The sequence below is a fragment of the Tiliqua scincoides genome, chromosome 2 (genome assembly GCF_035046505.1).
Source record: "Tiliqua scincoides isolate rTilSci1 chromosome 2, rTilSci1.hap2, whole genome shotgun sequence".
NCBI classification, from domain to species: domain Eukaryota; kingdom Metazoa; phylum Chordata; class Lepidosauria; order Squamata; family Scincidae; genus Tiliqua; species Tiliqua scincoides.
Window position 1 is genome coordinate 184522002 of NC_089822.1, and position 27063 is coordinate 184549064.

Consider the following 27063-nt stretch of genomic DNA (forward strand, 5'->3'; position numbering starts at 1 on the left):
ACCTGCTGCTGCCTCCTTGGGCTAGCACATCTCCATGCGCTGGTGCAGCTTACTCCCACAGAGTCACAAATGTGATTTAAAGCAAGTTTGCAACCCTCCTGGGCTGGCACAAGGGACTTGCACTGGCCCAGAACACACTTAGGATTGCACCCTTAGTTACCTCTCATCCCTATATACTCAGCAAACAAATTTCATTGGGCGCCTGTGCAATGATGACAGAGTTTTGCATTTTTTTGGCTCTTTTGAATAATTGCACATTCTGTAAAACATGGTTCATCCCTTAGCTCTAATATACATTCCTACGAAATACATGATGTTGGAAAAACCATTTTGGGGGGTCATCAAGAGCTCTTCCTCTTGAATTCTTCACTTGTAAATCTGCCATGTTACCCAAAAATTAAGACAGGTTGGATGCAACAAGTCCTGGCAAGCTAAATTGTGTTAGAAATCTTCAATTGAAGTGTAGTTAGTCCTCAGCAGCTGGACTGTTTTCAGTTCTGCTGTCCTCCCTACCTTTATGTCTCCATCCAAGAGATAAGATAGCCCTCCAAGGTCAATGCAGCTTTAGCCATGAGTGGCAGAAAATCTTCACAATATGGAATAATCCATTGATTCCATGAAAATTAAGATAAGCATGTATCTTGCAATTGGCACAGCTGTCATTGTAATAAACTTGCAGCATTTTAGGTTCCACTTGGAAATGTGTATACTGTATTGTGGAGTGTCAAAAGCAGTACCAGAAAATCCTGTTAACTGCATTAAGAAGTGTTGCTCATTTGTCTCTCACCTAGCATGGCCAACCAGATTAAAAGGATGTGGTAAAGGCTTCTGTACTGTTCACAGTTGTGTAGAAGAGGAAATGTACTTAGCAGAAGGAACAGTTGCACCTGACAAGTGCAACCCATGAGCTGATGAGTTAAGCAGCTTAAATTTTTCTTCTGCACACTTATTAAAGGTACAGGAGCCCCGTCCTCCCTTGCATTTGATCATCCTACGTTTATCACCAAATGACACTACTTTCATCATCCCATTTTGGTAAGGGAAAAAATAATCAAGAGACTTCTTTGTAAACTTCCAACCACCATTGCCTTCAGATTGGTTTAAAGCAAATGATGTTGCAGGCCAGTTGCTGGGATAAATGCAGAAGCCTTTTCAAATGCATTGGTTGTATCCTACTTTCCTTTCACAAGTTTACAGACATGCCCAATGAACAAGCACAATCAAAAGAACAATTGAATTAATTTGGAAGAGAAAGAGATGAACCCCTTGGTGAGATTGTTTAAGCATTAAGTGACTGAGTGACAGGAGCCATTTCCCAACAGTGCCTTATTTCCTAATTACCTGTTCCTTTCATCCTTGGCCCAGAAATGAGGGAGAGCTACATCCAATTTAATTTCTACATACGATGTGTTGCATTTGCCAATTTTTAAAAAGCATTTTATCAGCCTTGCCTCTGGGAAAAGGCATATAGGGAAAATTCCACTTGGTTTCTAATTATCAGGTGCCATACAGCCTATCAAAGCCAGTTGTGGAATATGCAAGGCCCATTGCCTTTTCGGTTATTCTCACCTCATCTTCCAGTTTTCCAGCTCTCCCTGGAATGTTCAGTGTTGCATATTTCCCAGAGAAAAGGCCTTGAACAGACCTGTTAGGCATCATTGTTTGGTTGACTTGCAAATGATACCCATGGTGGAAACAAAACAGCATTAACCATAGTTACAGCTCAGCCCAGATCTGCTCAATCCGCGTTCAGTTTTGCCCTCCAGAATTGGGTTCTCCTCAACATCAGGAATTCCTTCAGAGTACTTATCTGCCTTACTGGGTGAATAGGATTGCACCCCCAGTGTTCTGACATTGCCTCCATGCAGAAGTAAGTAGACATTCCAAGCATGGAGCCAGTTATGAAGTGTAAATAACCCCTGCTAATTGGGTAAGAGGCACTTTTTCAAGTGGGTGCTCCTTTTTTATTTAGCAGGGGGAGAGTAACTGGCCCACCTCACCCCAGCAGCGTCTTTTCTAGTGGCTGTCTGCTGGTATTCTTTTGCATCTTTTTAGATTGTGAGCCCTTTAGATTGTGAGACAGCGAGCCATTAGTTATTTGATTTTTCTCTGTAAACCACTTTGTGAACTTTCCATTGAAAAGCGGTATATAAAAACTGTTAATAATAATAATAATAATAATAATAATAATAATAATAATAAATAAATAAATAAATAAATAAATAAATAAATAAAGCTTGTCAAACACCTATAATGGCAGACTACATATAAGAGAAGAGGCTTTCATGCAGACAAGAGCAGCCACTCAGATAAGACTGGCAAGAAATATCGGATACATATATTACCTTTTTCCCGTAACAAAGTGGCAGAGCAGGTCTTTATAGCTCCCAGAGTCATGTGACCTCAAGCAAGCCACAGCGGCACCATTTAAAGTTCCTGGAACTGTTGTTAGTGAAGGATTTGGAATTTGGCCATTGCTGTGATAAGCAGACGTGTATACTTATGACCTGGTATGACCGCCAATTCTGAATGCTTTCAAGGTACTAGTCCAGGTGTCCAACTGGTTTAGCTGACTAAATAGTCATCTTGTATAATAAAGCTGGCTAAAGCTAAAAGTCATAGATACAGTGCACATGCACTTGGATGATACAAGGTACAAGATGACTGACGGGGCAAAGGAACAAACAATCTTCTCAGGAGGCAATTGGGAGCGATTCTTTGACTTTCTGGAATACATACAAGTTATCAGTAACATAACAGCTATGTGAATGTATCTTTTTTCCCCAAGTTAAACTACAGGTAAAACCACAGCTTGATTAAAATTTAGACAGTGGTGTAGCTAATGATTGTGTAGCCCAGTGCAAAGCTCAAAATGATGCCCCGTAAGTGATGTCACAACTGGAAGTGACATCACGCCTGGACTTTCAAAAAGTGAAAATTGGGGGGAAACCTGCCTCCCCCCCCAGCAGCTCTCCACCCACTTGCTTGCCACCTCCTCCAAGCCAGTGGCATAACAAAGGCATCTATCTGCTACCTGGGGTCAAAGTAGATTTGTAGCCTCCCTCCTCCAAGACAAAATCAAATTTAATTAAGTAAATAAATAAATAAAAAAGTGCCCCTGATAGGTTTGAGACACTGTGCTGGTGTGAAGAGAGACAGTTATTCTCCTTCTGCTAAATATAAGAGGAGCACCACTTGAAAAAGTGCCTTTTTACCCAGTTAGCAGGGGTAACTGTATTATGATACATGGAAATGAGAGCTGACTCATATTAATACCTTATTGGTTCCATGCTGTAACATAATAACACATCATTGACTCTCAGAACAATCAGTCTCATAGGTCAGTTTTGACTTAAAGGAATTCACTTTTTGTTCCATAAGGCAGTTGTGTTTTTATTTTCTGGTTAATTGGCCAAAACGTTTGATAGAATACAGATATTTGAATGGGGTTTGTTTCATTGCATTTAGCATTAAATTACATTTCCAATGATATATAACATGATGGTGTTATTCATACATACCAAAATTGCACAATTTTGGCCACTAATACATAAGAAAATAAGAACATAAGAATCAAGCTCAGCTTGTTGCCCCCCCTAAAGGTTGATGCCCAGTGCAACTGCTACCCCCTGCACCCCCTTAGCTATGCCACTGGCTGCAGGAGTTCTAATCCAACCTGCACACCAGAGCACGTCTCCTTTTGAAAGTTGAAAAATGCATCAGGATATCTAACAATGGATCACCTACAAATGTGTGGTATTGCTGGATGAATTCAAGTTTTTTTCTCCGCAAGTTAAGGCATTTAACATGATTTGTTAAATTCTTCTAAGGCTGCAATCCTAACCACACTTTCCTGAAAGTAAGCCCCATTGAACCAAATAGGACTTACTTCTGAGTAAACCTGGTTAGGATTGTGCCCTAAGTCTTGGTGCCAACATTTACATCACTCTTCTCTGGGAACTGAAAAAGGACAAAGAGGCAGTCAGCTCTTGTCAAGCTGCAACATGCCAAACTCACATGGCAGTCTCATCATTGATAGTGCAGATAAACTGTACTTCTATTCTGTCACTGTTCAGTCTCTGGAAGAGAAAGGCAGCCTACGGGTTGACCTAGCTCTTCAAGTTGTGTATCAGGGCTATAGATCTCATATTTTAAAGAGATAATTGATGCTTTAACAATAACAAACCTGAAAGCTAGCCAAAGGCAATACAGGTGATGCCTTGGCATCTGTGGGGGTTCTGTTCCCAGAATCCCTCGCAGATGCTGAAACCCACAGATAAACAAATTCATGGGTCAGAGCACCCAACCAGAGCTCTACGGACACGTGTGGCCTCCCCAACCCTCAGAGAGCGTTCTAAGGGCCTTAAAATGTCACTTCCAGCTTTTCTGGGAAAACCAGAAGTGACATTTTAAGTCTGTTAGAAGGCATTCTCAGGGTAAGGGAGACCACATGCAACCTCAGGCAGATACCTCTCCCTCGGGCAAAAGACCTCGGGCAGATACCGCTGCCCGAACGGCCCCTCCTGACTGAGGAGTTAAGTCAGATGGAGGTTAAAAGAGAAGATGTTTCAGACCTCATTGATAAATTAAAGATCAATAAGTCACCGGGCCCTGATGGCATCCACCCAAGAGTTATTAAGGAATTGAAGAATGAAGTTGCAGATCTCTTGACTAAGGTATGCAACTTGTCCCTCAAAACGGCCATGGTGCCAGAAGATTGGAGGATAGCAAATGTCACGCCTATTTTCAAAAAGGGAAAGAGGGGGGACCCGGGAAACTATAGGCCGGTCAGCCTAACATCTATACTGGGTAAGATGGTGGAATGCCTCATCAAAGATAGGATCTCAAAACACATAGATGAACAGGCCTTGATGAGGGAGAGTCAGCATGGCTTCTGTAAGGGTAAGTCTTGCCTCACAAACCTTATAGAATTCTTTGAAAAGGTCAATAGGCATGTGGATTTGGGAGAACCCATGGACATTATCTATCTGGACTTTCAGAAGGCGTTTGACACGGTCCCTCACCAAAGGCTACTGAAAAAACTCCACAGTCAGGGAATTAGAGGACAGGTCCTCTCGTGGATTGAGAACTGGTTGGAGGCCAGGAAGCAGAGAGTGGGTGTCAATGGGCAATTTTCACAATGGAGAGAGGTGAAAAGCGGTGTGCCCCAAGGATCTGTCCTGGAACCGGTGCTTTTCAACCTCTAAATAATTGACCTGGAGACAGGGTTGAGCAGTGAAGTGGCTAAGTTTGCAGACGACACCAAACTTTTCCGAGTGGTGAAGACCAGAAGTGATTGTGAGGAGCTCCAGAAGGATCTCTCCAGACTGGCAGAATGGGCAGCAAAATGGCAGATGCACTTCAATGTCAGGAAGTGTAAAGTCATGTACATTGGGGCAAAAAATCAAAACTTTAGATATAGGCTGATGGGTTCTGAGCTGTCTGTAACAGATCAGGAGAGAGATCTTGGGGTGGTGGTGGACATGTCGATGAAAGTGTCGACCCAATGTGCGGCGGCAGTGAAGAAGGCCAATTCTATGCTTGGGATCATTAGGAAGGGTATTGAGAACAAAACGGCTAGTATTATAATGCCGTTGTACAAATCTATGGTAAGGCCACACCTGGAGTATTGTGTCCAGTTCTGGTCGCCGCATCTCAAAAAAGACATAGTGGAAATGGAAAAGGTGCAAAAGAGAGCGACTAAGATGATTACTGGGCTGGGGCACCTTCCTTATGAGGAAAGGTTACGGCATTTGGGCCTCTTCAGCCTAGAAAAGAGACGCCTGAGGGGGGACATGATTGAGACATACAAAATTATGCAGGGGATGGACAGAGTGGATAGGGAGATGCTCTTTACACTCTCACATAATACCAGAACCAGGGGACATCCACTAAAATTGAGTGTTGGGCAGGTTAGGACAGACAAAAGAAAATATTTCTTTACTCAGCGTGTGGTCGGTCTGTGGAACTGCTTGCCACAGGATGTGGTGCTGGCGTCTAGCCTGGATGCCTTTAAAAGGGGGTTGGATAAGTTTCTGGAGGAAAAATCCATTACGGGGTACAAGCCATGATGTGTATGCGCAACCTCCTGATTTTAGGAATGGGTTATGTCAGAATGTCAGATGCAAGGGAGGGCACCAGGATGAGGTTTCTTGTTATCTGCTGTGCTCCCTGGGGCATTTGGTGGGCCGCTGTGAGATACAGGAAGCTGGACTAGATGGGCCTATGGCCTGATCCAGTGGGGCTGTTCTTATGTTCTTATGTTCCCTAGCCCTCAGAACATCCTCCAGATGCTACCAGAGCACAGGTCCAGTTGCGTTCAGAGGGAACAGGTCAGGCCTCATCACAGACAAGGGGATCCATGTTGAGTCAAATCTGCAAATGGTGAGGTCCAACCTGTACCATAAGTGGTGGTTCCCAAACATTTTAGCATTGGGACTCGCCTAAAAAAATGTTTAAGGGTGCAGTCCTAACCCCTTATGTCAGTGCATTCCAGCACTGGTATAGCGGTGCCAGTGGGATGTGTGCTGCATCCTGCAGTTGGGTGTCACTCACGGAGTCCTCCTCAAAGTAAGGGAATGTTTGTTCCCTTACCTCAGAGCTGCATTGCTGGAAAGCACTGACATAAGGGGTTAGGATTGCGCCCTAACTTTACCAGCTGCTCAAGTTTCTGTGGTTATAATAGTGATTGAGCAGCAGGGTCGTCGTCCCCCCCCAAATAGCAGGTTGTTTAATCCTTGATGCACGTAGTCTAATCTGCCTTGTCAGTTTTGCAACCCACCAAAAATTGGGTTGTGACCCATTGGTGAGTCATGAATCCACAATTTGGGAACCGCAAAGTTGATATAATTGCATGCTGTTCAGCGTCATAGTCTGATCCACATAGATAAAACCATATTAATGTTAACATAGCACTATAGGATTGGACCTTTAATGGATTTATCCAGTGACTAGAACACTAATTGTGAGTTAACAAAGTAGAACAATTACTGTAATAAATAAACAATAGCAAGAGGGGGGGATACAATACACTATCAATTTGTGTTAGCTTCGTCAATTCCAATTTAAACATTCCCTTATGTTGTAAGAGAAGGTAGCCAGAGAGGGTAGGCTCACCAAGAGCAGAAGAACCTAGTGGTTAGTGTTTACGGATCCCTTCCTGCTTTTCACTTTCCCTTTTTACTGGTTCAGTGGCTGAATGGGGAGAAAAACTGGTAGTTCTGTCTGCTCCATTCCAGGTAAAGTGGGGGGGGAATCTCAGAAAAACCCCTCCCAGGAGATCACAGAGCCCCCTGGAGTCTTATTTTAAATCAAAACTGCAGTAGCACCCATAAGTGATCAGATGTGTCACCTGGACTAGGCAGGCAAATAATCAAAGTATAACTGGTTTATTAAAAATTCAAAAAGAAAAGGAATTACAGAAAATTGGGGAAAGGGGTTTAGAAGAAAGTTGCAAGCAGGGCAATGGAAAATGCCTGACCTCGGCAGGGTGGACATAAAGAAAAAGTTTGACCAAATGGATACAATAACTATAAATGCCCCATAGATGGAGCTGGGAAGATACTCAGAAGCAGGCAGACAAAGCCCCAGAGCTGTTCAGCCAATGGTGTCCGCAGGCTGGCTTGGAGTGAAAAGACCAAGCAAAACAAAATCAACTCCCTAAATGCATCTAGCTAGAAATACAGTCCCTATTGCTAGCAATTTACACTGCCCTAGGAATTCTGGACCTGCACTTAAATGGGTGTGTCTTCCACAAACCAACACTAGACTTCACAGCAGACCTGGCAGAAACGCCCTTGAGCATCCCTGTACTTGAACTTAAGTACCCTAGGTTTGATTGTGTCATGGCATTACCTAATTGGAGGAATGGAACTCATTTGGCCACTCCGTCCCTCCCATTCACTAAACAAGTCTGGCTATGGAGAAATCAAATGCCCATTGCAGGATAAATATAAGCTAAGGTTGCCATCCTAAGCACACTTTTGCAGGAATAAGCTCCACTGAGGTCAATGGGATTTACTTCTGAGTAAAGATACTTAGGGTGGCACTATAGTATACCTCAAGGTAAAATGGATAAGGAGCAGATTCAATTTTTAGTATTTTCACCAGAAGACTCGCATAATGAGGAAGATCAAGAAAGGTATTTGCCCTATCTTGTTTTCAGCACAATGTAGAAGATATTCATAATTTACACTTTCAAACAATGTTTTCTGCAGTTTTTGGAGTGCTGATATTTTTATCAGATGCTAGTTGTGTACAGACAGGGTGCAAGACCTATTAGTTGTTACTTCCTGGTTCAATTTGTGTCCAGCCTAGGAGGAAGTTTTCCAACCAAGATAAGTTGTCAGTGGCAGATGACCATGAAAAGATACAAACCCTCCTGGAAAATACATATATTGCAAACAGGGTAGACCTCTTTGCAAAAGCAACTCAAAAACTGAGACATGCTTATCTTGGCGTATTGCCAAAGCAATTTGGTGACTTGAACGTAAATCTGTGCTGCCCAGTTGCTACAAGTGCAATTTAATCTCTGTATGTGAACAAGCTCTGTGCATCTAAGTTGTGATAACCTTTGGTTAAATAGCAAATTGTGTTGTGAGTATGCAACTGCTATTTCAATAACATACTACTTTGTAAGTTATTGTAAATGGTTTTTATTTACTGTACAGTATTTGTATTTTTGGTGCAAAAATGCAGTACTACTTTGAATGTGCCTTTATAACAAAGCAATTAACAACAAAGTCATGCATGAATCCTCCCCTGCCCTCTGTCCTCACAACATCCTTGTGAGGTAGGGCAGGGCTGAGAGATGCTGACTTTCCCCAGGTCACCCAGTAAGCTAGAAGACTGAACAGGAATTTCCTGGTCCAACAATGTAATGGCTACACCGTCCAGTTTCTTAATAAGAATAATACCAACACATCTGGGAATAACACTTATTAGAACATATTTTTTCTCTTGGGAAAGCAATAAACACCTATCTCCATACTACAAATGCTATCATTCAACATGTCTTCCTTGGCTACACCTACATTTCCACACCTGTGCACATGAAGCAGTATAAAATTGGGGACATTTTCTTCTGACACTCACAACTGTGGTCTACTTGTGGTCAGGCTGAGCTAAGTGCTCAAGAGTGAGTGTGGTGTAGTAAGCAGTGTGAACCAGGAAAACCTGAATTCATGACCTCAGCCATGAAGTTCACTGGATGACCTAGAGACAGTCAGTTTCTCACCCGCCTAACGGGGCTGTTGTAAGGATCAAATAGGTGGAGGAGACAATTGTACACTAGTAAGTACATAGAGGCCTGCCACTTCCCCTTGAAGAGAGGGGACAGGGAATAGAGTAAAGCTGCAGGAATTATTGCAAGTGATAAAATGCACCTTTTGTTGCACACTGCAACAGCTGATAACAAGGCTGAGATCTGTTAATAGGATTCTGAGCCTTTTGCAGTGAGTGATAATTAATATACTCATTTCAGTGCAGCAAAGGAAGTACTCAGGCTGATATCACTATCACTGCCTATTAATTGGGGCCAGAGAAATTTAATAAGCTTCTTCCCCCAACTGCCTTCTGTAGCTCAGAACCCACAGACAAGAACTTGTGCAGCTTCAGTGAGGCGAGAAGTGTCAACTGCTGCTGTAGCTTTGGTTTCTCTACCCAGAATAATCTCTCAAGACAGGAAAGGGTGGGACAGGTATCGACATGACAACAAGCTCCAGTTAATAGGAGGTGAGAGCTTCAAGTCACTGAACCATCAGAGCCATTGAAAAGGCCCTTTATGCAAAGTGCACAGGGTGAGAAAGAAAGGTGGAAAGAAATCACAGAAGCATTTGCAGTGCTCATTTCCCCCTCTACAGCTGTGACACAATGTGCAACATTGACACCATACATTTTCAGGAGTGGGGGGAACATGTACATTGCAATTGGATGCTGATTCTGATGTGTTTGGAGCAGTTTTTGTTCACCAGCAAATTGGTGATACTACAACCAATACTTTGTTCTGCATGGGGAACACCCACGAGGTCTATAGGAAAAAAGGAAGTCACTGCCTTTCAGTGCCAATTGGCTCTAGCTGATAATCAGGATCAGTTGGGCATTCATGTGCAGCACCACATCAAGGAAAAGTTGGGGTAGACCAGTAGTTCACAAACTATGAGACGTAGCTCCCTGGGTAGCCATGGAAACTGGCCAGGGGAGCTTGTGGAATCCTCGTGAAAACCCATCGTCCTGTGCAATGTATAGGATTGTAGCCCTAATGGGGAGTTGTGACCCTGTAGGTCAAGGGAGCTGGCAGCTGACAAAGTTTGGGAACCACTACTCTATACCAAAAACAGAGGTGGACTCAATGGAGATTCTGAGAGGGTTCATGGTAGGTGTCAGGGTAGTGCTTGTTCCTGACCAGCCAGGTGTTCTTGGAAAGCAATGAACATGGGTAAAAACGGAGCAAGCATTTTAAGAAGAGAGATGCTGTGAGCAACAGCAAATAAATTGGAGTGTTTGCACATCCAGTGGGAGTGCAAGGAGATAAGAGGAAAGAGAATTTTTGTTCAAGCCAAGTTGGAAATCATCTGAATGTCAAGCCACTGCCCTTGTCTGTAAGGAATGCTTCTGCAAATTAATTCTGTGGCTTAAGGGGAGTGAGGAAGGATATCCAGGAGTGGTGTCACAAACCCAAAGGCTGATCTAGTTGAGTCCACTCTGAGGACTATCCTAGACATCATGAAGTTGTCTGCATGTTTACCCAACACAGCTTCAGAAGTCTCAAAGAATAACAGGCGGCGCAGACTGCTCAATCCTTTTTCCTTCTGATTTTTCCCTACCAAATTTGCCACTTCATTTGCTTTTCTCTTAAGGGGAAGATATCCAAATCTTTTGTTCCACTGATGAAAATCTTTTGGGGGTAGGAGCACCCTTTTTTGACTGGAAAAGCAATAGGAGAGCAAAAGCGTAAAGCAGCTCCTATTCCACCCTTGTTCTGCTTAAACTCACAGCCTCCTGAGGCTGATTTTTCTTGGGGGGGGGGATGGACTTTAAGCAAAGCCTTCAAGTGTCTTGTAGCACAGTCAGGGTAGCTGCACATATTTATAGTCCAATATAGATCATAAAGATTCCTCGTTTCGGTGCCAAACTGAACGGCCATATTTTCATGCCTTTCTTATTTAACAGAGAAGTTCCAGCCACAGCCTCCAATCTAAACTATATTTCTCAAGCATAATGCTAAGCAGAGTTGCTGTTTATTTTAAGTGTGCATATTTCCACACAAAAGGAGGTGCACAAAAAGTTGAGGCTTGTGAGGATCTAGGCCTGAGTGTCAGAATCCTTAAAGCAAAATCCAGATACAGTACTTTTAAGTAAAGAGAAAATGTAATCAGGAAACACAGAACACATTCAGGTATATAAAACAATAAACAGAAAATACGGTGATAATGCTGCTCTAGTCTAGATGTTCAAGACTAAAAAAAATAGGACAAAATATTTAGTTGAAACCTCTCAATTAGAATTAGAATTCTATAGAGGTGATTAATCCATTGTGGATTAAGCCTTTGTTCCTCTCCACTAGAAAGCAAGATGTGGCTCTGCCTTAGTAGCTGACTTGCTAAAATCTAAGGCAGGGACCCCAAGGTTTTTGCAGAAAGATCCCCAAACCTTTTGCTTGGTAAGAGTGATTCAGCCCAGTAATCACTTCATCTAGCAGGAAGAAAGTGCCTGTGGCAGATGGAAGAGGGACGAGAAAAGGGAGGAATGGGGAGGTCGCATACAATTATAGTCAGTTCATGGGGCTGGTCAAAATGTGTTGATGGGCCTGATGTGGCCCATGGGCTGTAGGAGCCACCAGACCTAAGGAAACATCACCTTCAATTGCTTCACCAAGCAAAGAAAACTTGATTCTATATGAAAAATAAGTCTTAATACTAGGCCTAAAGAATGACCTTGTGAGTCATGTATTGGAAAATAAATCAATAGCATTTTGGTTACATGTCAGCTGGCCAAACATTTAGAGAGAGGTCACTGTGAGGAAAATAATAATAATAATACTACAGGCATTTATATACCGCCTTTCTTGGTCGTCAGATTTCTCCTCAGACTTTAATTCAAGGCAGTTTACATAGGCAGCCTGTACTGAATCCCTATAGGGATTTTTACAATTGAAGAAGGTTCTGTCTTTCAAAAACCATGACATTTCAGATGGATCTTTTATGATCTGGTATCACATTCTGGCATCCAGTTTCCTCCCACGCAGGCTGACAAGCAGCTCCTTCATCTCACTTGAAGGGCGGCCAAAGAGCAGGTGAAATAACTCGGCTAGACTTGTCAGCTGCTTCAAGGTCTCGCCATTCACAGTGCCGGTGGCCTCGAACTGGCGACCTTTGGATGTTATCTTCAGGCAAACGGAGGCTCTAGCCTCTAATACGGGGGTGCTCAATACGTCGATCGCGATCCACCGGTTGATCGCGAGGCAAAATGAGTCGATCGTGAGGCAAAATGAGTCGATTGCAGGCTTCTCTCCTATCCACACATCCCTGGGAGTGAGCCCCGCCCTGGGAGTGAGGCATCCCTGGGAGTGATCTCCTGTCCACGCAACCCTGGGAGTGAGCCCAGGGACTCTACTGGGGCTGAATCATGAGTAGACCTGGAGAGGAGCCGCTGGCAGGCTTCTCTCCCGACCACGCATCCCTGGGAGTGAGCCCCGTTAACTCTACTGGGGCTGACTTATCTTTCCCCTGTTTTTGCACTGGTATGTATGGAGATCTGCCCCCCCCCCCAAACTTCCATCTGTTGGTTCTGTGTGCAAGGGGTTTTTGGTCTTGCTGTGATGTCTATATAGAGGTCTTCCCCACACCTTTCCCCTGTTTTTGCACTGGTCTGTATAGAGATCTGCTCCCCCCCCCCACACACTTATATTGGAATCGAGGAAGATCTGGTGAGAAGGTAGATGTGGTGTCAGCAGTGGCCCCTTTAAGGGTAAGGCCTGGGCATCCAGCAGAGTGTGCTGCACAGCTGCAGCCACTTGAAGGCAATAGGGCCCTCAGGGATATAAGAGCACCTGAGGCAGGAAGGGCTCCACTTATTTATGTGAGTCAGCCTTTTCCTACATGAAGATCATTAAGTCCAAGTACCGTTCCACCATGACTGATGAACATTTGGAAGTGTGCTTGAGGCTGGCTGTCAGCAGCTACTGTCTGGACTATGCATCGTTGGCTGATTCACTTCAGTGCAAGTCATCAAAGTAAACTCAAGTAATTACAAAAAATGTTTATAGTTAATTATGTTGTGTTGTGCAATATTGGCTCATGCGGTTATGCAAGGTACACCAGCATACATTGTACACATAAATGTTAAATGTTATGATGGCGCGAACATTGTAAAAAAACTCTGGTAGATCTCCAGGCCTTGCTGGGTTTCAAAGTAGCTCTCGAGCCAAAAAAGTGTGAGCACCCCTGGTCTAATATGTATCAAAAAGTAGCTGAAGAGGATCGGACCCAAGGACAGACTTGACCAAATGTTAAATTATACAATACTCAACACTTATGACTGGCTGAGAGTTTCACCATTAACTTTCACAGTTTAAGCATTAAAAAAATTTATCAGTACTTTGGCCATAAGGAAAACCAAAATTAATATATAGGTTTATTTTCCTACCACTTCCTATATATCTCTGTGAGGTGGTTATGTGTTCCAGGTGAGGTTTTTAGATAAAGGATCGGCCTGAAGAAACGCCAGCTGTTATTTTAGAAGATGTACATACGAGCAGTAGGAGGAAAAAACACAAGCAAAGACACAGAAACCAAATTGTGCTTGCAGCCCAACTTGCCTGGGATCTCCGTGACCTCTGTCAAACATATCTATATTACAAACTTCCTCTAGGTGCACTAAATATGCTCCAAAGGGAGTGAGATAAAAGCAGGGAGTATCCTGTTTCCTTTGCATCTCTGTTTATTTTGAGGTCACAAAGAGACTGAAACTGACAATGATTTCTGACGTTAAAGAATTTCAAAACATCTCACGGCTACTTCTAGCAACAAGTTCTTCTCCTGGCTCCCTCACTTTTGCACTCGGAGAGAACACACTAAGCAAAACGAGAGTTCTTCAAGCAAACTTGTCATTTCTCTCTTCCGGCAAAACATCCTGTCTGTCAAGTTCAGTAAGAGGCAAGAAAAACTGCCGGACTGATCCCTTTGCGAGGTGGGCAGAAGGTACTGCCTCATGAGGCGGATTGGGCTGCCATATAGGAGCAGCACATTTTGGCAAAGTATGCCTCTCCTCGCCCTCTCTAGTCAATTGAAATGGCAGGAATGGGGTGGGAGACAAGTGCATCTGAGATAGCACTGGCTATTCACACTGTGTACAAATTTCCAAGAATAGTTGCTCTAGGGAGGTGCCATCTTGTTCCTAGCAGAACTGGCAACCAGCCTGATGAAACACAGCCAGGTCGACCTTCCTGCCTTTCATTGTGGTCTGGTCTGCAGAAATCACCTACTGACACTTTTTACAGTATTCAGGTAATGTTTGTCCTATCTTCACCCGTGCAGATCACACTGTTATGAAAGGCAGGGGGTCAGCTATGCAATTCTAGCTGGCAACTCTAGTTCCAGGAGAAAACACACTAGGAAGGCAGTCTGCAATGCACATTCCTGGTGCCAAGCCAGACAGCCTTCTTTCCCTCCACGAAGCTGACTGGGGCAAGGCTTAAGCCTTTTCCTGAGCTAAGAGTGGGCCTGAAAAAAGTTTGCCTACAAGTTTTATATGTCTGATTGTATTTCCTCTATGCTTCTTTAAGCCATATATGCTGTAAGCTATATAGTAAACATTGCATTTTAGTGATTTTGGCTGCAATCCTAACCACACTTTCCTGAGAGTAAGCCCCATTGAACAAAATAGGACTTACTTCTCAGTAGACCTGGTTCGGATTGTGCCCTTTGTGCATATTTCTTCACCCATTGCTGCCCGGCCCACAGGTGTACACATTTGATCCCTGTTGTGTATATGCAACATTGGGCAGAAATGGATTAAATATATTTCAATATAAATAATAATAAAAACTCTTGGGTTGTCATCTTATACACACTTACCTAGGAGCAAGTCCCACTGAACTCTGAGTGGATATGCCTAGAACTGTGCTGTTGCAGTATCATTTAAAGGTTCATAGTACAACAAGTACATACCAGGAAGAGTCCTCCAGAGGTCAAATCAAGCCTGTAAATAATAAACTCACAGCAGGGGTGGAACTGTGGCTTGGAAGTTGTTACGAGCATTAGTTTAGCCTAGAAATGAATTTACATTCATACAAACATAGCCTACATGTATGAATTTTCAAACCCTGGAGCTGTTGCTTTTGCTTGTTGTAGTTTATGACACAAAAATTTACATATAAAACCTCTTTTTAAAAAAACTGCGTAGCAATCCGATATGCTTTGTGAGTATTTTATACAAACAGTTTGTGCAATGGATGGACAACACGCTAGACTTGGACAAGGGAGTCCCCGAGCTCAAATTTCCGCTCAGCTGATTGGGCCAGCTACCCGCATGCTGCAGCCTGCCTCTCAGAATTGCTCTAAGGCTAAGGTGCCCATGTGCCTGAGAATGTCTGAGTGCCTGAGGGCAGTGGGAGAGTTGGAGAGCCAGTAAGTCCTTGCAGGGGCAGGGGGGAGGAGGCAGTGGGGGCGGGGGAAGGCAGTGCCACTTCCGCTTTAGCAGGGGGCGGGGCGCAATCGCTCTGCATCTACTTTCCCTGCTGCGGGGAGCTCTGCCAGAAGTCATGCCAGGCTCCCCGCACCCCAGGGAGGCTGCAGGAGGCTTGGGAAAGTGCACCCAAGCCCCTGCAGCCCCCTGAGTGGCGTGGTCCTGGCCTTACTTCCGCTTCTAGGCTGCCCCCACCCCTTAAGGGGGCAGAGACCAGGGACCTCATGCTGGGGCGTCACGATGTCCCAGTTTGAATAGCACTGCCTTAGGGGAAGAGTCAGATACAAATGTAAATACCAACAGTAGATTAAAAGGTGACTGGCAAAAAGTGTAGCTATGTTAAAATAGAAAGAATAAAGTGAATGGTGTTATTGAAGTGGGAACAAATGTGTCAGATCAGTTACTGTGACTCCATAAAACTACAGACTCCTGCATACATACCATCTTGTTTAAAAGAACCAATGCAACTTAAAACAGCAGCTTTTTAGACTCTTTGGGCACAATCCTATCCTGTACTGGAACAGGCAAGCCAGGAGGCTTGTGCTGTATCCAGCGCAGGATAGTGGCCATAAGCAGCTCAGCCAGAGGTAAGGGGAAACATTTCCCTTTACCTCTGAGTAAGGGCTGCTGGCACCTATGGATCTCCTCAGACTTGCACTACCTCTTGAGGTGGCACAAGACCGAGGAGTGCAGAGCAACTTGGAGCTGCTCTGTTCGCCCTGGGAACGGGGGTTGGGATCCGACATACCCAGCCCTGCCTCCCGCTCCCCACTTGCCCACCCCTGGGGCCGCCCACCGCCCAACCTCCCTCCGCCCAGGAACGCCTCCCTCCCACCTCCACCCCACCTTCCCCCCACCTACTTTTTCTACTTGTGTTGGCCCAGCCTGGCTGACGCAAGCATCCAAGAGGAAGCTGGCATGGAGGCTTATGTCAGCCTCCGCAGGCCGGCACTTCTCAGAGTGCCTGTCCAGCTTCCTCTCGAGGAGGTGCAAACATACCTTATGGGATGTTTTGATCCTCCTGGGCTGGCGCAAGGGACTTGTGCTGGCCCAAATCCAGGTCTGGATTGCACCCTGAGAATGCTCCCGTTTTGTAGGCCTTATTTATGTTGTTTTTTTTAAAGCTATTTGGTGTAAGGAGGTGATGTATGCGTTCTTCCTGCTGATACTACATTTTATTTTCCAACCAAGTCACTCTTCTGGAAGGATGCTACCACCTGCTGGTTCAAACACATTAGTGCACAGACAGAAAGCAGCATTCCTCCATCAGAAAGAAGTTTTCCAATGTTCAAAATGCAATACTGAGTGACTGTGCAGGCTGTGGAGTTAATCCACGAGGATTAACCTGGAACCATCAGGACTCAGAATCAATCTCGAGATGATTATTGAAAGCAGTCTTTCAGATTTTAACAGGGTCTCCAGGGATTTCCAACATCACATCGTGTTGGAGAAAAACGTCTCCAGGAATTGGCAGCCCTAGTAGGCTGGAGGTGAAACACTCTCTCTCTCTCTCTCTCTCTCTCTCTCTCTTTTGGAAGCAATAAATGTGAGCTCAGGCATGGTGTTAACCAGAGATGGGCAAATCCAGCACTGCTTGACTCATGAGTTTGACTTGAGCTTGACATGAGCTTGACTCATGAGTCATGAGTTTCTGCCCCCTTTAATTAGACTCGTAAACAAGCCCTAATGGGCAGACTTTCCAAATCTCCCAGAGCATTTTGGGGACTCCAAAAGATTTGAGTCCTGAGTCTTTTCCATAAAAAAAGTCAGCCGTGGCTCTGCAGAAAAAAAACCGAGCTGCTGCTGGGGTGTGTGCGTGTCAGAGTTCTCTTTAAACACTTCCTTGATGACCCCACCCCACCCATCCTATCAGCAAACAAAAGCCATGCTGTTCTTCAAGTGAAGGCAGCAGTGCAGAACACACTGATTGGTTCCATACGTATGATCCCCAGTCGCAACAAACCCACCCCCCTTCACATCACAGGCATGGGTGGACCTACAGAGCGCACAGCCCAACTGTTGCAGTATGGGAGTGAGCGATGCAATGAGCATGCAAACTGTGGGTAGCTCACTATCGCTGCAGGAGCCACCTCCCCCAGCTTCCCCATCTCCTCCTGCTCCTCCCTGCTTGCAAAAACCCACTTGCCCCTATGGCCAGAACCCCCTTTCCCCATCTGTGAGGCTCCTCCTCTCCCTGAAACGCAAATTTCAGGACACATCCTCCATTCAATGGATAGTCTGGAAGACAAGATGTAGTACCTCCCTCCCCCATTTTCTGGACACATGCAGCACCCAGTTAGTTACTTCTGCAACCCTTAAACCCAAACAAAAAAATTAACTTTTTCCCCACCCCCAGCACTAATCTCTGCCTCCTGACTGAACATGATGTACCCTGCTGCTGGTTGCTCCTGCTCAGGCAGTTCTGAATGCCCAGTTTCTGGATCACCGCATGAGGTCTTTTGGGTAACACGAAAGTGGCGTGACATCAAAGTACACAAGCAGCACCTCTGAGCCATGTCTGGGTGACTTGAGTCATCCAAATTCATGGCACTTTCTGAGTGAATAGCCCCAGAGTCGAGTGTTCCCCTGAGTCTTTGACATGTGTTACTCGAGTCTGCATGAGTCAGCAAAAAACGCGTTTTCACAACTGACTCGAGCCACTGAACTTGAGTTGCCATCCCTTGCATTAACCTTTGCACATCTCTGTCTCAAGATTATTTCAGTTTTAAAACTGATAAGGTGCCAGGCCTAGAACAGGGATGGGCAAACCATTTTGGCAGGAGGGCCAAATCATCTCTCTGACACAGTGTTAGGAGCCGAGGAAAAAAAAAAGAATTAATTTACATTTCAAATTTGAATATACTTACATAATTGAATACATTAGAGACAACTTATATGAATGAATGAATTTTACTGATCTTATTTATAATACATTTGAGAACTGTAATACAGGCATGTATAACCACATGAGAACTATGAACTGTTTGCCACACACGTCTTGCACAGTGAAAACATACAGGCCAGGCCAAGCCCGACCAAACCAGAAACACATGGAGACATAAGTTGTTCAGAGGCAATGGGGGGCTTACAATAATGCTCAGGAAAAAGCAGAAAACACCTGGAAACTATAAAAGGCATTGCTCTAACTTGACCTGCAGCTGTGTCTGGCGGTCATGACGGGCAGTGGTGGGCCAGTGCGGGCTCCAATTGTCTCTGATGGGCCGGAGGCTCATTGGAGACTGGGGGCTCACTGCAGACTGAATTGGGGGACCCTGAGAGCTGCAAATGGCCCCAGGGTTTACCCATCCCTGGCCTAGAAGATAGCCTGAGTCAGTACCAAGCAGATCACCCTAAAGGACAGCATTCCAAAAATGGAATCTCACAGTAGAGGAAGTCCTACCGTGTCATGTCACCCTCCTCCTCCTAAGGAGGCAGCTCCACCTCCAGAGACTGTTAAAAACCGTGGACAACAGTGGCATCAGACTGGTAGCTCAAGTCTTTTTACTTAACAAAAGGTTAAAGGAGAAATTTGGTGGCAGTGGTGGGGAGGTTATGCCTCCCTCCTCCCAAGGTCAACTTCACTCTTATACCATCAAGGTACTCCCGTGCCTTGGGGTTATTAGGAGGCCTTCCTCTCAAAGTGTAGGCCAGGGTATGGTCTCGGATGGTAGCAAAGGCCCTGTCATCAGTTGGCTCATGGTCTCCCCCAGGTTATTGCCAGGGCTGGGTTGCCTGTCTTTTGGATGTGCCCGCTTGGTTTCCCTTCAGTAGAAAAGGGCCTATAACGGCCTTCTCCGTCTACTCTCCTAGCTACCTGCTACACTACCATTTTGCCGTTCTTGCCCTGTACCCCAATATTCAAGCACTGCTGCAAAAATGGTTAACTTTGACCACTTGGTAATGGACTTTTCTTGCCTAGTGTTCCTTGGCATCTTGCAATCAGCTATTAAGCTATCTAAGACTCCAGGTGGTTCGTGGCTGTGGCTGCGGCTGCCGGAAGATTCAAGAGTTACACCGTTCAGACACTGCCTTGCACGTCTTTAGTTTCACAGTGCCTTCGCCTGCCCCAACACCAGAAGAGCATTAGCAGTGTTTACTTTTGCCCTCGTTCCTGTTTACTTTAGACTGTGAGATCACAGAGCAAGGACTTTTATGAAGCATTTGGAAAACAGCTTTCTCCAACTGAAGGCAACAGCTAAGCTACACTCTCAGGTGAGGTAAAAAGCTGTTGACCCCCTCCCCCCATCCTTCCCTTCATTTTATACATACCATGTGGTCAGAAACATGTGAAGACATCTCACTCTGAATTGGGATTAAACATTATGCAGCTGTGCAGAGCAGAGCAGAGCAATCCATGTCTTTATTATGTTTTAATGATCACCGAAGAGCTAAGTGTGCAAGGCATATGCACTATATTCTGAGAACAAGGTGTTTCCACCTCATTAAAGGAGGACATTTCCTCAATTTTGTGCCAAGTTAGAATGTTAGTTGTCCAGCAGCAAAAGGTGACCTCAGGCTAGTCACTATCTCTGCGCCCTCAGCTACCCCATAGGGTTGTTGTGAAGACAAAAGGAGGATAGGAACTAGGTCACCTTGAACTCGTTGGAGGAAGGGTGGTATAAAAATGTGAAAAAATAACTAGAAGCAGAGGTGTTGCAGTAAAGGTGAAAGGTAGAGACCCTACACCATAATAAAGGATGTCATTAGCTGCTGACAGTCATATCCTCAGTGTTTCATTAGATCCTATCTGCTCTTTTCAGGCTATATTTATTTTTCAGGCTACATAGTTTAATACTGATGATCGCAGATGACATCCATTGGACACAGACCATTTTGGAACCATAGGAATGCAAAGATATCCGAAAGAAAAGCCAGGACAATTGTCCACCAACAGCAAATGTAGAAAGAAGTCCCTTTGTGATCAATGGTGTGTTGTTGCATAGGATTGCAGCCCAAATTTGCTGAGCACATGGTGAGAAACACTGGCTCAGGCACCGCATTTGAGCATGGGAACAGATGCTTCACAGTGTTTGGAACTATGTCTGAATTGATCTACAACCATTTGCAGTCAGCTGGTGAGCCAGAATCTGAAGGCAAGGTTTGAAGGGGGTTTCCAGCTATGGTTTGTGCTAACAATGCTATGGCAGTATGCACGGGTGGATTGAAGAGTAACAGAAAGTGTTGCCTCTGCTGTGCTTTCAACCCCAATTGCTAGGGGTTAACCCTTAAAAACACATGTATATAGCCCGGGGGCGGGGGTGGATGTTAGGGACACCTGCAGAGTTCATCCAGAACCCAGATCAAGGACCTCACTCTGTTTCAATTCACATACACAAAGCATCTGGATAATTCTTTTCCCACTCATCTCTCAGTTTTAAATACATATTTATGTTGCTGTCAGGCAAGCTCCTCAAAGCAGTTTAAAAAAGTCCAAAATACTGTCTACCATTACACATAAACAAGAAAAATACAAGAGCTACATTTAAAAAAGCCAGGATAAACTGAAACTGGTCTTCCTGTCCATAACAACACCACAGAAGCTCTTCAGCAGTAAGAGCAAACCAACTGTCTTTTGAGGAATCACTGGAAGATACCTCCAGATGGACAAAAACAGAACAGAGGCAAGAACTCCCTCACACTGATATATACTTCTTTTTGTATGTGTGCTTTGCAATTAGCATTTGAATTATGAGGAGAAAGATTCCAAAAAGTACTATAATGCATCTTGTTAGGATCAAACTATATCTACATCAGAAAGCAGCACCTTGGTATTGGGTTTCCACATACATTTTCCCTAGTCTAATATTCAGCCAAAGAGTTGGAGAGGGGAGGACAAAAGTCTCTTTTTCTTCCTACCTCTTCAAACTTAGTTTTTGAAATACAGTATGGAGAACCAGGCCCTTGGGCATTCCACCCCCTACTCACCTTTCCCAGCTCCCCTTACTTTTTTCAGTGCTGCTTTGGATTATGTTAAGATGGCTTCCAACTCCAGAACAACCTTTGTGTATTTTGGTTTTCTAAGAGCCACATGAAATCAGTACATTACCAGCCAAGACGTGGTTCCTTTTCTTCAGCAGTCCATACAGGGCTCAAGTAGAGGAAAGTGAGCAGTTAGCAAGTCTAGCCAGGTTTCCAGAATTTCCAGATAAATCCATTTTCTTTTGTACTCTTCTTCTATCAGATCCAATGCAGAGACGACTGCAAACCTCAGATTGCCACATCAAAACAAAAACTGATTACTACCACTTTCACTTTTCTTTTTGCACTCTTTCGTACCATGCTACAAAGAGGAAAAAAAAAAGTGTGTGCTAAGGCTGGAAGAACGAAGCAGCTTCAGAAAGCAAAAGTGTACAGGTCTTAATGTGAGCCAGGCCTTGGCTCTAGAATTTATTTGTAATGCTGACATTCAATTCATGGAATATTGTAACTGGAAACTATAATAAAGATGAAAATGCTTCTGAGCATGTGCAGAGCATCTTCCTCCACCCTATAAATCTGGGTGATTTATAGAGCAACTATATCCACCCTATAAATCTGGTATTATTATTAAGAATGGAAAGGAAGGGTATCCAGGTCAATGCCTGCTGTTTCTGAGTAGGCTTCAATCCTAGGAGGTCTCAGTGTAGCTGCTACACATATTATTAATACAGGAGTAGAAGGACTCTTGTTCAAATTGCCCTTTATGTGATTATGAAAATTGGAAAATTGTGCTGGTGAGTGGCGTCAGGAGTCAGCCAAGCTGGCATTAGTCCAAAGGTTCACAACCATCAGAGTGCCCACCTGCCTAGGCTGTGAACCTTGAACTCTGTTGGCAGTGGTAGTGCCTACTGCTCCATCAGGCATTTGCTCCAGGGCCTCCAATATCTTGGTGCTGGCACTGGTGCAATGTTTATGCTCATGTCCCCATGGGCCTGTTCAAATGTACAGTGTGAACTGGCCCTGTAATCACTCAGCTGGTTCTCATGCTGCTTCAGATTCCCTCCAGCAAACTTCAGAGGTTCTGGACACCTCTTGTTGATCAAGGAACTGCAGGAACTAGAATTTAGCCTTAATTTTGTGGTCATACTAAGGGGCTTACAGGCTAACCTGATTCTCCCTAGATCTACAGGCCTGAGTAAAGTGTCTCCTTCCCCCCCCCCCAATAACTGACTCCTGGTTGGGAGGGCCCCCATGAAGTCAGTGTTCCTAGATCAGTCTGCACAAAGTAACTTTTGCCAGAAATTCTATTGCCTATTATTTTGTTTATTAAAAATATGTCTAGGAACCATCAAGTCATCTTACAAACATTCCATAAAACAGCATTAACATTAAACAATACCACACATATAATAAAGTCAATTTTCAAAAGACCACCACATTGTTATTTTTCAAATGTTTTTTTAATGTTGAATAATATCATACTTCTATTAATATTAAAATCTTCCATGGATAAAGTATTCAAAACACTGGGTATTTAAATAGAAACCAGTCTTTGATGAAAATATTATTTTTCTATACAAAAGGCCACAATCCCAGGAACGCTTTCAGGCACAGATGAACAAGCCTGACCCTAGATATTTTTTCTCTCTCTCTTCGAAAGGATATATCACACTGCAAACTTCTTTTGAAATTCCGCAGAAGTGGGGCTACTTTTCCATGACAGACAGGAAAGCTAACGTAAAAAATATATTGGAAAATGGTGGAGGGAGTGTATGCAACAGCCTCTGAAGGAGAAAAAAGGCATAGGGGAAAAAAGATGTTTGGAAGAGCAGGCATTCAAAATAGTGCAACCTGCCTTTCAATGATGGCATGGGCATCATCCAATAGATTCCCTTAACATGAGGGCAACTAATATCTCCACAATTAAACTTGTACAATTTAACTAGTGGTGTTTAGTGGTGTTTCCTGGGACAACTATATTACTCACATGGATGTGAGTGCTTGAGTGCTGGAAAATCTGCATTATCTGCTCCATATATATTTAAACTATTTATACATCAGAAGTGCTTGTTGGGCTGATGCCTTTGAGGAAATTTAGTTATAGACACACAGAGAATTACCATCACAATCCCACATGAATGTGTCGGCAGTACATTTCCTTAGGGGTCAATCAATGCTCAATTTGGCAGTAGTCACATTGGGAACACCAAGGAACATCAAGTTTATAGGACGACTTTTACACAGCATCATGATTCCTGGAATGTCTGCAAATTGCTAAGTTAACAGAAACAAAAGGCTCTGTAGCAACTCGGGTTAGAAAAAAATTATTTTTATTTATTTAAGATATGTATATCTTGTCTTTCTCTCATAAACCCCCAGTGGGAAACAAATTATTAAAGCAAAAATAAAATTCAATGTTAATGCTTATTAAACTTTTTAAAGCCTACCGCATTAAGCACCACAGAAATTTTTTTAACTCTGTAGTCATGTAATTAAATGTGCAAATTAGAGTGTAGACTTAAAGGAAAAAAAGTAATATGCAATCAAGTTGGCTTCCATCATCAGTGAGCAAAAGATCTTGGCAAATTTGAAGCAATTGCTTAGGTACAAGATCGTTTTTATAGGTTCATGATACTCTTGAGGTTAGTCAAAGGCAGCAGTTAGGGCTGTAGGCAAGTGTCATCAGCTGAAGAAGGCACTGGATGGACACATATAAGTAACAACCTCTCTGCTGTAAAGTAATTGAACAACTTAATATATAACTGAAGGCATTTCTGGCAGAGATAGGCAAAGATGGAAGGGTTTTGAATTACATACATGCGTTTGCTTCTGCTTTAAGCTTCTTTCAGAATTAAGAGGCTGTTTAAGACGAGAAAATTATGAAATATTATAAGAATGAGTCATAGAGGCAACCTAATCAAATTGCTTAAAAAAATAAATTCATGCCTACAATAGGCAAAATTTCATTCCCAGATGTAATCAACTGCACCCAACAGTTACTGTTTAAAACTACATCTGAAATAAGTAAAATACTTGGCAAACAGAAGTAGATCGCCACTGTTTGGCATGTGAAACTGTCATTCTCATGTTTCTATGTCAAATATTTAAAAAAAGGTATCAAATTATTCCAAAACTTTGTATAGCATAAAATAATTTGTGTAATGTTTGTTTCATGTCTACTCATCTTGATGTTTCCACATCATTTCAAGTTTTAAATTTTCTGAGCAAAGAGAAGCAAAATCCCAAGTTGACTGGTGACAACTTTTAAGCTCCCACACATGCTTCACTTTTTGCCAACATGTACCAAATTCCACTAATTTGTATCTTCAAGTGTCTTTCAAAACTTGATCTTACAAAAAGTGTTTTTCAACAGTCCTACAGGCAAACAGACGTTTTCCGGGATATCGTTCCATGTAAGTTGTACAGTTGCTGGATGAGATCCCAGGTGCTGGGATATACAGTATCTTCTACATTCATAAAAATGAATGTATTGAAATAAGTGTTTAATAAATAAGTTTATGATCACAAGTCAAATTGTTTCCATAGGTCCTTTCTGAGAGGAAATAAAAGGAAACGTTTAGGGATCTTTCAGTCCATACTATAGCTTACAATGCAGTTTTATCAGAAAGTTGTTGTTTTAAGAATCACTGAATTTTCTTCTTCATTGTTTGGTTTCCTTTTGCTTTTAGATGTATTTCTGTATTTAATTCTGCAAATAAATTGAAAAGGAAAAAATAAGTAAACTTTTTTTAAAAAAGAGAACACACTCCAACAAGCTCTGGTATGTTTCATTTCCACAGTGAAGGAAGAGGCTCATGCTTCATTCATTTGGTGAAACTAAATTTCACCAAATGAAATTTCACCAAATGAACTAAATTTTGGTGAACTAAATTTCACCAAATGAAATTTCACCAAATGAACTAAATTTTGGTGAACTAAATTTCACCAAATGAAATTCACCATCAATTTTAGTTGATGAACTAAATTTTAAAGCAAAGCCAAACTCTGGCTTTTGTTCAAGCACTTCTGGTCACATGTGCAGAAAATATAGCAGGTTTTGGGGGACCTCATCAGTACTGCCCCCTTCCTGTTTCTTTTGTACCCAAGTAAAAAAAATTAAAACAGTACCACTAACGACAGTTCATGTGCTTTGCTGTACTGCTAGTCTAATAAAAATAGGATTTTCTGTGTTCATAACTGTGATGACTGAAGCAGGAGGAAAACACGGGTGGACAATGAATGGATGATGATGTCATGTAAATCCCTTATAAAGAGCAAGTGACCAAAGTGTGAGAATCCCAGCTGGAAATTCCTTTAGACTTGTGAAGCCACAACAATGATAAGTGATGAGAGTTTATCTAGTCTATGAACCACCAGGTCTTTCACATTGTTTCCCAGAGAGTTTTTTATACTTTTATTATGTCTCATGCAATTTTCTTCAGTTTGTCAGGAGTTTTCAAACAGCAATATTTATGGTAGGCAGATATCATTCCATGCTAATTTCTTCCATACTCTTACTGTTTTCCAATGTTTTAACAATACAACCCCACCAATACTCGCTGGAGGTCCTGTTTCCCTTTTCACTAGGCAAACAATCATTCATCCTTACCCTTTAACCCTGAGCATCTGCTCAATGGTTTCTGGGAGAGGTGTGCCATAACTTTCTGGAAGAAACAGGGTCAGGATTCCTGTTAGCACGGTCAAGCTTCCCATTAAAATGTAAGGAAGAAATCTATCATAGGCACCTAGTAGAAAACACAAGAGGGCAACAGTAATAATGAGTGATTAATGACAATTGTTTTATGTAGAACAATGGCTTTCGAACTATACTTTCTATAGGATTGCCTAAAAGGCAGGAGGTCTGGCTCAGTTGGTAGAGCTGCCGCCTTGTATGCCTGAAGATCTAAGGCTTCCAGTTCGAAACAACCGGAAGTACCCGAGAACTGACGACACGCTGATATACTGATGAGCTGACCCTCAGTGGCAGAGAGGAGCTGCCGTCAAGTGGAGCGTGGGAGGCGAAGGGCCAGAGAGAGGCCAGACCGGGAAGGAATCCAACTGGAGTGAGGAGTTCTATGAAAGACTAGAACTATTCAATTGTAAAAATCCCTACGGGGGTTTAGAACAGCCTGCCTATGTAAACCGCCTTGGATTAAAGTCTGAGGAGAAATCTGACAACCAAAGAAAGGCGGTATATAAATACCTGTATAAATAAATAAACAAAAAGCTTACCAGGGCCTTTCAATACATGAAGATCAGTAATGGTAGACAAGCTTCCATGAAAGACAGTGGTTTACCCACCACTACTGATCTTCCCCTGTAATGGAACAGATTACATTTCTTGAGTATAATGAAAACCTGAGCATCCAAAAGTGGCTTTCATAAAAACAAGTGTTCATTGTAGCAGGGGAAGGTAAGGCATGGGTATTGGCTAGGCAGAAGATAAGACAACTATTAACT

The 27063-nt window shown here is 43.2% G+C and overlaps 1 protein-coding gene across 1 annotated transcript in view; it reads right to left on the minus strand.

The window, feature by feature from the left end:
* Window positions 1-22920: 22920 nt before the first annotated feature.
* Window positions 22921-27063, minus strand: part of LOC136640194 (organic cation/carnitine transporter 2-like) — a 39775-nt gene continuing 35632 nt past the window's right edge. Inside the window, exons 9-10 of the mRNA XM_066615138.1 lie at window positions 26213-26348; window positions 22921-25312 (exon numbers count right to left, since the gene is read on the minus strand). Of these exons, the coding sequence (XP_066471235.1) occupies window positions 25225-25312; window positions 26213-26348 (224 nt within the window). The 3' untranslated portion in view covers window positions 22921-25224. The remainder of the gene's footprint in view (window positions 25313-26212; window positions 26349-27063) is intronic.